General features: G+C 50.7%; 2 protein-coding genes across 2 annotated transcripts in view; both read right to left on the reverse strand.

Annotated features, from left to right (window-relative positions):
* Nucleotides 1-12020, reverse strand: part of LOC139604076 (uncharacterized) — a 1261625-nt gene that overhangs the window by 336181 nt on the left and 913424 nt on the right.
* On the reverse strand, nucleotides 9105-10037 carry LOC139604039 (olfactory receptor 14A16-like). Its single transcript, XM_071455027.1, has one exon. It carries the CDS (start codon nucleotides 10035-10037, stop codon nucleotides 9105-9107), a length of 933 nt encoding a protein of 310 aa, XP_071311128.1.

Below are 12020 nucleotides of genomic sequence, written 5' to 3' on the forward strand. Positions count from 1 at the left end.
TCCTATGGAAAAGAACTGTCCTGCTTCTCCAGGTGCCCATGGCTGAGATTGGGGTTCCACCTCTAATATTCCCTATATCCAAAGTCTGGTCCCAGACAAAATCTTCCATTCCTGACAAGTCTGGCTGGCCTTGGTCTAGTGAGGCTCTCCAAACACTGAGGCTCTGTGCTTTTCTTCTATGGAAAACAACTGTCCTTCTAGTCCAGATGCCCATGGCCAGAATTTGGGTTCCACCTTGAATATTGCCTGTTGTGACAAATTGGAGGAGACTATTGGCTGGAAACATTTCATATGTGGGGGGAGGAAGGTGCAGGTCCAGCCTTGCCCTGCCCTGGAAGCCCAGCCCTGCCCTGCCCTGGAACCCCAATCCCCCCAGAGCCTCTATCCCAGCCCAGCAGTGGCTGCCAGTCCCTGGCACAGCACAGGCAATGCTCCACAGCCACCTCTGCAGCCCCAGCCCAGCTCCTGAGGGACCAAATGAGCCCAAGCCCCACCTGGGGGAAGGGCCCAGGGAGACCAAGGGGTATTGAAGGCTGACCACAAGGCAAGCACACATCTTGACCCTGCATCCTCTTGGAATTTCCATCTGAACTCTGCTGGAATCCAGGAGTTGGTAGCTGTGTGTGTGCTTCTCTGTATCTTTTTTGAGTTTTTCTCTTTCTGCATCTTCTTCTTCTGTTTCTGTGCTCCTGTAAATTCTTATTAACTTTAAATTGAACAGGCTTAGAGTTTGTGAAGTTGAATGGGCCAAGTCAATGCTTTCAGAAGTGTTTTTTGTTGGTTGAATATCTGTTGTAATACATGACAAGAATTTTTAAAAGTAATGTAAAACTTTTTGTGTCACTGACAATCTGTTAAACCACTGAGATACTGAACACGCCTCTGTGAAACACAAATGTTAATTATGAAAAAACCCAGGAACTTCCTCTTTCGTTTCCAGTCAACAAAGAAGCAGCGGGCCCTGGCCTTGGCCCCCATCTCAACCAAACCAAACCAAACCAAACCAAACCAAACCAAACCAAACCAAACCAAACCAAACCAAACCAAGCAACCCTGCCATGGGCGGAGCCCCTTCCCCCCTCTCCAGGCTGCCCCCCCCCATCGGCCCCATTCTGACCAAACCAAACCCCAACAACTCCCAAACAGGAAAACAAAAGAGGCTACAAAACCCCAACCAGAACAAAGCCAGCCACAGCTATTAAAATCTCACCATCAAGTCCCCTCTCCCCAACACAACTCAAACCAAAAACCCCTACAACCTACCACCCGTACAAAATAACCCTGCAACTAAAATTAAACACAAAGAAAAACCCAAAACCAACCATAAAACCAATCCTAACATAACCCAACCACAACTTCCACCACAAGTTACTGGCAGGTCAGGTGTTAATCCTTTCAATACTTCATTGCTCCATTGAGTAAAAGAAAAAAACAAAATACCAGCATATAAAAAATATATAAAACCATCAAAGTCAGTAAAGGAGAAATTAAATCCCAAATAAAAAAGAAGAAAAAATACCTTAATCTTAAAACTAAAATTCTCTTGTAAACTATAATGAAAAAATTCTTTTTCTTTATAACACAAAAAACTTTTTAAAAAAATTACAAATAATATCAAAAAAAACCCGCCATAATAAAATAAACAAATGTTAAAATAAATGTAATTTCATAAAAAGTTTAAACAGAAGGGAAAAAAATCCAAGTAATCCAGTATCCCCAAGAGAAGATCTCTATTCCCAGAGATAAAAATAATTTTAAAAATAAAAAATAAAAACTTTTACCCTTAAAGAACTCCTCTTTAAAACAATACCCCATAAGTTGACATGGCCCATCTACAAGCTGTGAAAAAGCTTGTAGCAATAAAAACAACTTCACAAGAACAAAGTTCCCCAGACAACTGTTATCCATGATGGAATTAAGAACCAAAAAAAAAAAAAAATTTCTTCTTGTAAAAAAATATCCATAACCTTAACAAGAAAAACTTCTCTCCCCAAGTAAACTAAAAAAAGACTACTCTTGAAATAGTAAACCAACTAGAAATTTTAAGTTTACTTTACACTGTCAGTAAAAAGAAAAAGTTATAAAGAAAAAAAAGTGTTCTAAAGGGTTTATTATAATTCTTACTACTTTTTTCTTTTTAAATTTACTTTTAATAAAGATTTCTTTATACCCTTTTAAAATGTTAGGCCTACTTGACCTTTCCATTAATCCTATCTCACAATAAAATAAATAAATAAATAATTAACCGACACGAAAACTCACTACACTCATCAATTAAGAAATCTCAATATTAGAAAAATCTTAAATTAACAAACTAAAACCACTACAATGTCATAATAAACCATTTGCCAAAGTTTCTCTGATTTTCTAAAGCTCCCAGTAGTGACTGTTTTCTTCTTTTCAGCTCCTGAGAATCTTTGTTGGTATTACTCCAGGGAGTCCAACTCAGAGAACACAAACAATTGTAATTCCTTTTAAATGTCTTCTTGAGAGAGTTGTTTGGGGAATGGGAGTCAGGGCTTGTCTGTGCTGCTTGGCCCAGCCCAGGCAGGGCTTTCCCAGCCACATTCCACACTCCATTGCCCAGCTGGAGCCGCTGGTGCCTCTGAGTTGTGCTGCCCCAGCCCCAGGGACGCTCTCCTTGTCTGCCCATTCCCCCACGGTCTCTGGGCAGGGATGGCCTCACTGGGGGCTGCTGACACCCTCAGCAACTTGGAGGCTGCTGCTGAATTTCACTGCTCCAGAGGCTTGTTCAGCCTTCAGCTCTTCAGTGCAGGAATTCAGTGTCCCAGGGCTCATGAACATTCAGAACACCTTAACAAGCCAGGCCTCTGGGAATAATTTGATTTAATTTTCCAAATCACTTGTTCAGCCTTCAGCTCCTCAGTTCAGGAATTCAGTGGCCCAGGGCTCATTAACATTCAGAACACCTGAATAAGCCAAGCCTCTGGGAATCATTTGATTGAAGTTTTCAAATATTTTGTGGTTAATTTGACAGATGTCATTTGTATGTTCAAAGTGAATGCATTATATTTAAAAAGACAGTGAGAAAAGATTTTTTAAGTCCTGTTCAGGATTTTTTCCTGTTCATAAATCATTATGTGCAGTCTCCAATTGACATTGAATCCAAGTACCTCCTCATGCAGTTTGAATGGATATGAAAATCAAGACCCTTCATGGCTGACAATCAATCAGACTCTGTCCCTACCCCCAGCCCACCATTTCCCCCATCCAAGCCCTGGCACTCAGAGCAGCCTTGTGCAAATCTGAGCTCCCTCCAGCCCAGGCTGCACCTGCAGCTCTCAGTTCCTTGGCTCCAACTCCCACCTGCTTTCCTTGCAGAAGGAGCTGCCTGGGACACAGAGGGATGTTCATTTCTTGTCAGCCAACAAAGCCAAGGGAAGGCACAGCTCCATCAAATGCAAAAGTCATTCTTCTCCCTGGCTGTGCTATGCCCATGATCCCCACTGCCTATCTGGTTTCCTTCATCCCTGCATTGCCAGAGACTCTCTGGGACAAGGGAGCTCTGCTCTGGCTATGGAGGGAGGTCCAAGTGCAGCCCCTGGAGTGGAAACCACAACTCATCCGGTTTGTGTCCTTTGGGGGTGAGGTAGTGAGACTCAGAGGCACGGGAAGGTTTCTCCTCATGGTCAACATGAAAAATGTGAACATGATAAAATTGATTAAACCTCAAAACCCTTCCCTGAACTTCTTGTGACATCCCAGTAACATCTGACATGTCCACCATCCACAGGGGATCGCCATACTGGAAGGAATTTATAGAAAGACATAAGAACAGGTGATAGAAAACATAAAAATACAACTAAAATGCTGACTATTTAAAATTCTGAAAGACTAGGCAACTCCCTGAAGCTCAAACCATGAAGCTGGTTAAGGGAGATGCATTGGAATGATTAGAGAACAGCTTCAGGAGGAAATCTGGGAGCAGCAGGAAGGACATAGATCCAGCTGCTCTAAATGAAGAGACATCTTTGACATGGCCATTTAAACAGGAAAGCTGGAAACACCTGAAGGAAGAGAGTCATGAAATATTAGACTGAATGTTGGTGGCAAAGGTAGAGGGGAAGATCAGTATTTCTTCTCCTTGTGCCATCAGTACACTTCCAGGAACTCCCACTTCCTGGTGGTAAAACGTTGCCATTTCTTAAAAGTACTCAAATTACCTAGATAATAAAGATTTGCTTGTATATTTTGATACAAACAGGTATTAACACTTGTGCCCCTTTCCAGGCAGACATCAGCTGTGTGCCCATGAACAGGCAGTCCCACTTGTGCCCTGAGGTGCCCAGCTGGGAGTGGATCTCTCCCAGAGCACCTGAGGGAGAGCAGAGCACCTTGCAAGCTGCAGGTCCCTGACAGCCCCGCGGAGCTCCTGTGCCACCAACATCTGCTCTGCTCCAGTCTGAAACAGGGCCCAGCATGGTGCTGGGATCATCATAGAGCTGAGTTGTGTGCTGGAATTCAATGGCCTCCCCATCCCGCAGCAGCCCTGCATTTCCCTGCTGCAGCCTTGGTCTCCAGCCCAGCCATGGAGGCTCTTTGGGCTCTGGAGTGTTGCTGCAGCCCCCAAGGGCAGCTGAGCTCTGCCTTTGGCCCAGTCAGGCCTGGCCAGCGCAGGCCATGCTCAGCAATTGCTTGTGTGTGCCTGGCCTTGCTGTCAGCCCTGGCAGCGGCTGCGTGGCCCCTTTGTGGCCCTGTGCTGGCCCAGCCATGGTGGCCCAGCCCCTGTGCAGGCCCAGCCCAGGCCAGGAGCATTGCGGCTGGGAACGGCCCCTGTGCCGTGGTGCCCACAGCAGCCTTGGGGCTCTGTGCCCCATGGCCTCCCTGCTGGGCAGCCTCTGCCAGCTCCTGCAGAGCCCCTGGCACCTGTGGGGCTGCACAGACAGCCCTGCCCCGGGCTCTGCCGGCCTCTGGGCCAGCAGAGAGGCAGCCAGGGCTGGCCATGGCCGGGAACAGGCCCTGAGCCCCGCAGGAGGATGGAGCTGGGCCACAGCCAAACTCAGCCCAGGCCAAAGCTGGGCTCAGCAGCCAGGGCTGCCAACGCATGGGCACAGAGGCTGGCGCTGACAAATGTCCTGGGCCCCCTCCCTGCTCTGGCCATGCCACCAAGGGCACAGAGCAGCCTCCTCTCTGGGCCACTTGCCTGTTTGCAATGCCTTGCGCAGGCGCTGGCCCTGCCCCACAAGGCCTGGCCTGAGTCCTGCCCCTGCACGCTCAGCCAGGCTGAGATGGACACTGATGGTTTCTGGGCCAGGCTCTCAGAGCCCAGCCCAGCTCCCTGCAAGCTCTGCCAGCTGCCCTGAGCTCTGGGCAGCACCAAGGGCCTCTCTGAGCCCAGCCCAGCCCAGCCGGCTCTGGCCCCACAGCTCTGCTCAGGCCAGGCTGCTCTGGCCACTGGCCCCACGGCCTCAGCCCCTGCGGAGGCCACAGCAGCAGCTGCAGCTGCCACAGGACTCAGCCCCAGCCATGGGGGAAGGTGCTTGGCCAAGGCCAAAGGAGGCTCCCTGGCTGCCCTGCTCCCCTCGGCCTGAGGTGCTGAGAGCTCTGCAGCCCCTGCTGCCATCCCATCTGCCCAGGGCAGCACAAGAGCCCCAGCTTTGGGGCCCTCAAGAGCTGCTCCTGCTCCAGGCCCAGGGCCCATGCCAAAGCTGGGGCAGCCACAAAGCTGTGCCCATTGCTGTTCATTGCTGTTTTGATGGGGATGGATCCTCAGCCACTTGGGGGTTGCTGATGAATTTTATTACTCCAGAGGCCTCTTCTTTCTTGAGCTCTTCACTCCAGGAATTCAGTGAGAAAAGCTCATAAATATTCGTTCGAAACACCTGAACAAGACAACCCCCTGGGAATAATTGAAGTTTTCAATTCTTCTGTGGCTAATTAGTCAGATTTCAGAAGTGTATTCAAAGTGAATATACTATATTTAAAACAATACAGAGAGAACTCTTTTGTCCTTTTCAGTTTTCTTTTCCTAATTATAGATTGATATCAGCCATGTCCAATTGACATGGACCCCCTGCACCTCCTAATGCAGTTTACAGATATGAAAATCAAGACCCTTCATGGCAGACAATCACACTTTGTCCCTACCCACACCCCACCATTTCCCTCATCCAGCCCCTGGCACTCAGAGCAGCTGAGGAATGGAGTCACATCCCGGGGTGTCCCCAGGGCTCAGGACTGGGGCCAAGTCAGTTCAGTCTCTTTATTGCTCATCTGGACGAGGCCATTGAGGATACTCTCAGTCAGTTCCCAGGTGAGCCCAAGCTGGGTGGGAGTGTGGCTGTGCTGGAGGGCAGGAAGCTCTGCAGAGGGATCTGGACAGGCCCAGGACAATGGGATGAGGTTCACCAAGGCCAAGGGCTGGGTCCTGCCCTGGGCTCACAACCACCCCAAATCCCAGCCATGCCCTGCCCCCGATCCACCCAGCCTGTCCTGTTTCCTTCATCCCTGCATTGTCAGGGACTCTCTGGGACAAGGGAGCTCTGCTCTGGGGATGGAGGGAGGTGCAAGTACCACCACTGGAGCAGGAACCACAACTCATCAGGTTTGTGTCCTTTGGGGGTCAGGAACTGCTGAGACTCAGAGGCACAGAAAGTTTCTCCACATGGCCTTGAGACCCCAGTTGAACAGGACACAATTTAATAACAATCACACTCTTCTCTGAGCTATGTGCAACATCCCAGAAGCATCTGATGAGTCCACCATCCACAAGTGATTTCCATACTAAAATTAATTTCAGACAAATGTGGTTCTGTGATAGATAGAAACACAATTAAGTTCTTGTATCAGGATGCTCATCTTGGAGTGGGGGCAAAACAGCTCCAACAATTCCTGATTTGTAAAGCTGTCAGTGGTGGATGGAGAAGGGAGGTTAGGCTGCTCTAGTGCTGAGGAAATGCTGAAACCAGCCTGACTCATTTCATCTCCTCCTGTCCTGGCTGATCTCCCCTCTTTCCCCTTCCACCCATTGGCTTTTGTCTCCCACCAGGCCCCCGGTGAAGAGCCTGGCTCTGTGTTCTCCATCCCCTCCTCGCTGGCACTGCCAGGCTGGGATGAGGAGCCCCTCAGCCTTCCCTGCTCTGGGCTGGACAAGCCCAGCTCCCTCAGCCTCTGCTCACAGCCCAAGGGCTCCAGCCCCACCTTGGAGGCCCTTCCCAGACCCTGCTCCAGCTGCCAGACATCTTTCCTTCCCAGGGCAGGATAATCCCCTACAACAGGGGAGGCTCAGGCTGGACAATAGGAAGGAGTTCTTCACAGAAAGGGTGAGTGGGAACTGGAATGGGCTGGCCAGGGGAGAGGTGGCAGAGTCACTGTCCCTCTCCAGTGGCACTCAGTGGCATGGTCTGGGTGACAAGGCAGTATTGGGGCATTGGTTGGACTTGATGATCCCAAAGGTCTTTCCCAGCCTATTTGATTCTGTCATTCTCTGATGATTGGGACACTCGGGGGCCATTGTGACACTGCAGGGCCTCGTGGAACTAAGAGGACCATGGTGACACCGTGCAGCCCCACAGAACCAGGGGTCCATGGTGGTGCTGTGGGGCCAAATGGAACCAGGGAGTGCCCCGTGACACTCTGGGTCCTCTTGGAACCACAGAGGCCATTGTGACACTGCTGGGCCTCGTGTAACCAAGGGGTTTCACCATTTTGACACTGCAAAACCAAGGAGAGCATTGGGAGACTGCAGGGCCTAGTGGAACCAAGGGGCCGTTCTGACACTGCGGGGCCTCATGGCACCAAGGGGACATTGTGACACTGCAGGATCCTGTGTAACCAAGGGGCCACTGTGACACGATGGGGCCTCAAGGAATCTGGAATAATGCTGTGACACTGTGTGGCCTCGTGGAAACAAGGGGTCCGTTGTCACATTTTGAGGCCCCATGGAACCAAGTAGACCAGTGTGACAGTGCAGGGCCTGGTGTAACCAAGAGGCCATTTTGACACTGAGGGGCCCCATGGAACCAAGGACATCTTTGCAAATGTCACCAAGCTGGATGTGAGTATTGATCTGCTGGAGGGTCGGAGGGCTCTACACAGTGACTTGGACAGGCTGGATCCAGGGGATAAATCCAACAAGGTGAGGTTTAACAAATCCAAGTGCCAGGCCCTGATATTTGGCCTCAGTGCTACAGGCTGGGGACAGAGTGGCTGGAGAGCAGCCAGGCAGAAAGGGACCTGCAGGGACTGATGGACATGAGGCAGCAGTGTGCCCAGGTGGGCAAGAAGGCCAATGGCTCCTGGCCTGGATTAGGAATGGTGTGGCCAGCAGGAGCAGAGCTGCTGGGCCAGCACTGATCTGCCCCCAGCTCTGCACACAGACATTGCTGCTGCAGCTCCAGAGAAGGGAACGCAAGGGCATCTCTGGAAAAAACTTTGCTGGGAGATGCTTTAGTTCCTTTAAAGCCACACGGAGTGCAGCCCCTCACCGACACAATCTGTGGACACAGGGAAGATTGAGAGAAACAAAATGAGAAATGGCAAAACCAATGGCTTTTCTTTGTGCACAATATTGAAAAACTTAAACATGGGGAAAAAAAGAACAAACCCACAACCAAACCCAAAAGAATTATCAAAGGTGATTTATATTACATGGCCTGTCCCTGCTGCAGCCCCGGCACTGCCACCCCCAGGGCTGTGCCCGGCCCCGAGAGCACTCAGGCCCTGCAGCAACACCAGGGCCACCAGGGCAGCGGGGCAGGGCCACGGCAGCAGCACTGGCAACACCAAGTGCTGCTGCTGCTGCTGCTGGGCACAGCTGATGGGCCAGCACTGATCTGCCCCAGCTCTGCACACAGACATTGCTGCTGCAGCTCCAGAGAAGGCAACACAAGGGCATCTCTGCAGAAAACTCTGCTGCGACATCCTTTAGTTCCTTTAAAGCCACTGAGAATGCAGCCCCTCATTGACACAGTCTGTGGCCACAGGGAAGGAGGAGTGAAACAAAAAGAGAAATGGCACAAACAATGACATTTCTTTGCGGAAAATATGAAAAACCTGAAACAAAGAAATAGAACCTCTGAAACCAAGAAGAAGTATCAAAGTTTACTTTTATTACAATCTATTTACAGATATTCGCTAGCAGTTTAATGTTTCTGAAACCATCCAGTCATCAGTCTCCACACTGCAGCCTTGAGCTCCTGGTTCCTCAGGCTGTAGATGAGGGGGTTCAGGGCTGGAGGCACCACCGAGTACAGAATTGACAGGGCCAGATCCAGGGATGGGGAGGACATGGAGGGGGGCTTCAGGTAGGTAAATATGCCAGTACTGACAAAGAGAGAGATCACAGCCAGGTGAGGGAGGTAGGTGGAAAAGGCTTTGTGCCGTCCCTGCTCAGAGGGGATCCTCAGCACAGCCCTGAAGATCTGCACATAGGAGAAAACAATGAACACAAAGCAACCGAGTCCTAAAAAGGCACTGACAGCCATGAGCCCAAGTTCCCTGAGGTGGGATTCTGAGCAGGAGAGCTTGAGGATCTGTGGGATTTCACAGAAGAACTGGCCCAGGGCATTGCCATGGCCCAGGGGCAGGGAAAATGTATTGGCCGTGTGCATGAGAGCATTGAGAAAGGCACTGGCCCAGGCAGCTGCTGCCATGTGGGCACAAGCTCTGCTGCCCAGGAGGGTCCCGTAGTGCAGGGGTTTGCAGATGGACACGTAGCGGTCGTAGCACATAGTAGTGAGGAGAAAATATTCTGCTCCAATGAAGAAGATCAGGAAAAAAACCTGAGTAGCACATACTGAGTAGGAGATGTTGCTGGTGTCCCAGAGGGAATTGTGCATGGCTTTGGGGACAGTGGTGCAGATGGAGCCCAGGTCAGCGAGGGCCAGGTTGAGCAGGAAGAAGAACATGGGCGTGTGCAGGTGGTGGCCGCAGGCTACGGCGCTGATGATGAGGCCGTTGCCCAGGAGGGCAGCCAGGGAGATGCCCAGCAAGAGGCAGAAGTGCAGGAGCTGCAGCTGCCGCGTGTCTGCCAATGCCAGCAGCAGGAAGTGCCTGATGGAGCTGCTGTTCGACATTTGCTGGGGCTGCACATGGGCACCTGTTCATGGAGAAAGGACAGTGAAGAGTTAGAGGAGATACCTGTCAACAAAATCAAAGCCTTTTCCCATACACCTACCCTGGAACACACACAGATACACTCTGTTTTTAAGAGTTCTGGTGTTTTCTTTAAAAGCTTCCCCATACCTCTGCTGGTGTACTTGAATATCAGAAACCCTCAGCATTTCTACTGCCCTTAGGGAATAGAAAGCACATACTGAGAGGCAAAGTGATAAGTGGAGAGCTAGTGGAGATTGTCTGTCATTCTGACCTGTTCAGAATTTCTCTGGGCTTTAAACTTTGTCAGGTGGCAGGTAATCACTTCCCCATGTTTCCCTTTAAAATTCCCCAAGTACTGCTTAGAGCAGATGTTTCCACCCCAGCCCAGCTCCACATTTGTAGCCAAGGACTCGCATTGCTCATGTCACCAACCCAGCAGCATTTTCAGTGTCACAACACCAGTGCTTTTTCCCATCCATCTTATAACACAGAGATTCTCTGGGACAGGTTTGCACCCTGGATTGAAGCTCCCAGCTTGGACTGAAATCTCAGGGAGACTTCCAAGTGTCCTTCTGATGGCACTGGATGAAGGGAGATGCAGCTCCTTCCCTGGCTGCACTGACAGCATTGCCCAGAGCCGGGCCCTGGGGACAGCGTCACCCTGAGCCAGCTGTGCCCCCTGCCTGAGCCCCCAGGGCCGGGCAGCTGCTCCCAGCCCTGTGCTCTGCAGAGGGAACTGGGCCCGGGGCTGCAGAGCTGCCCCACGGCTCTGCTGCAGCTCTGCCTGCACAGGAGGGGCTGCACGCCTTGGAGCCCCGGCCCTGAGGGCAGAGGCTTGGCTGGGGCACAGGAGGGAGGGGGCTTCTTCAGAGGGAGGGGCTGCATTGTAGGGGCTCCTGTGGGCATCTCTAAACTCTCCCTGCCACAGCATTGCTGGGCTTTGTTTTCTCTCATTGCCTGATCTTCTCTCTGCTTCCTGCAGATTTCCCTGCTGCAGGTGTTTCCCTGTGCCTCATCTCTCCCTGACAGCACTCACAGAGCCCAAATCTCTGTGCACTTTCCTTGGCCCTACAGAACCCTGCCTGTTTGCAGGGCACTGGCTGGGGGCAGGTTCTGTTTGCAGCCTGGAGAAAGGACAGCTCAGACTGAGCCTGATGGCTCCAGCAAAGGTGATGCTGCTGCTGTCCATGGGCAGAGTGGCTGAAAGCACTTTAGGGATCTCCTGTGAACCTATTGGTCACTAAAAGCAACAGTTCAGATGTCTTGGGAACTTTCAAAATTTCATAAATAATAATTCATAAGCAAAATTTACCAGGTCAGATATTACAGGCAACTGTCAAAATTTATAATCATCCTTTAATATTTATCACCACCTCCCTACCATTCTTCAATAGTAGGAAACTGAATACAAAGTCTTAAGAAATTTCTTATATTTTATCAAAATCCTAGACTTGGAAATATTCTATGACTGACCAGAACCCTTGAGCATGTCAGAGCTTCATGAACCTTTCACCTCCCCTGCCCCAGAAATACTCAGAGTTGTACTCACAGGCTCTGCAGGCATTGGGATGTTGCACCTTGAGGAGATGGCTCCAGGAGCTGCAGCTGCATTGTCCTGCAGCCAGAGGTTCCTGTGCCAAGGGCTGGCAGTGATTGTGCCCCAGGCACTTCTCAGCCCCTTCCCAGCCCTGACTGATTGAAGCTCTCTGTGCCTCTGGGCTGTGCCCGGGCTGGCTGCAGGCAGTGCCCCAGCCCTGCTGGGCTGGCACAAGAGCTGCTCATCCAGAGAAATGTGCTTTTGAAGCTCTTCTTGGTGACCAGGAGCTGCCTCTGTGCCAGGAGCCCAGCCCAGCTCAGCAGCACAGACACAGCACAAGGACTTTAATCAGCCTCTGGGCCTTTGTGCTCAGGTCCTGAACATCAGTCCCTAAGAGGCAGCTGAAGAAACCTCTCCAGAACTC

The sequence above is a fragment of the Agelaius tricolor genome, unplaced genomic scaffold (assembly GCF_023055355.1).
Source record: "Agelaius tricolor isolate 1412-34295 unplaced genomic scaffold, bAgeTri1.0.p SCAF_43, whole genome shotgun sequence".
In the NCBI taxonomy this organism is placed as follows: Eukaryota; Metazoa; Chordata; class Aves; order Passeriformes; family Icteridae; genus Agelaius; species Agelaius tricolor.

What these genes read in the sequence shown, in the direction of transcription:
- LOC139604039 (XM_071455027.1), bottom strand. Translation starts at nt 10,037, where the DNA reads ATGTCGAACAGCAGCTCCATCAGGCACTTCCTGCTGCTGGCATTGGCA.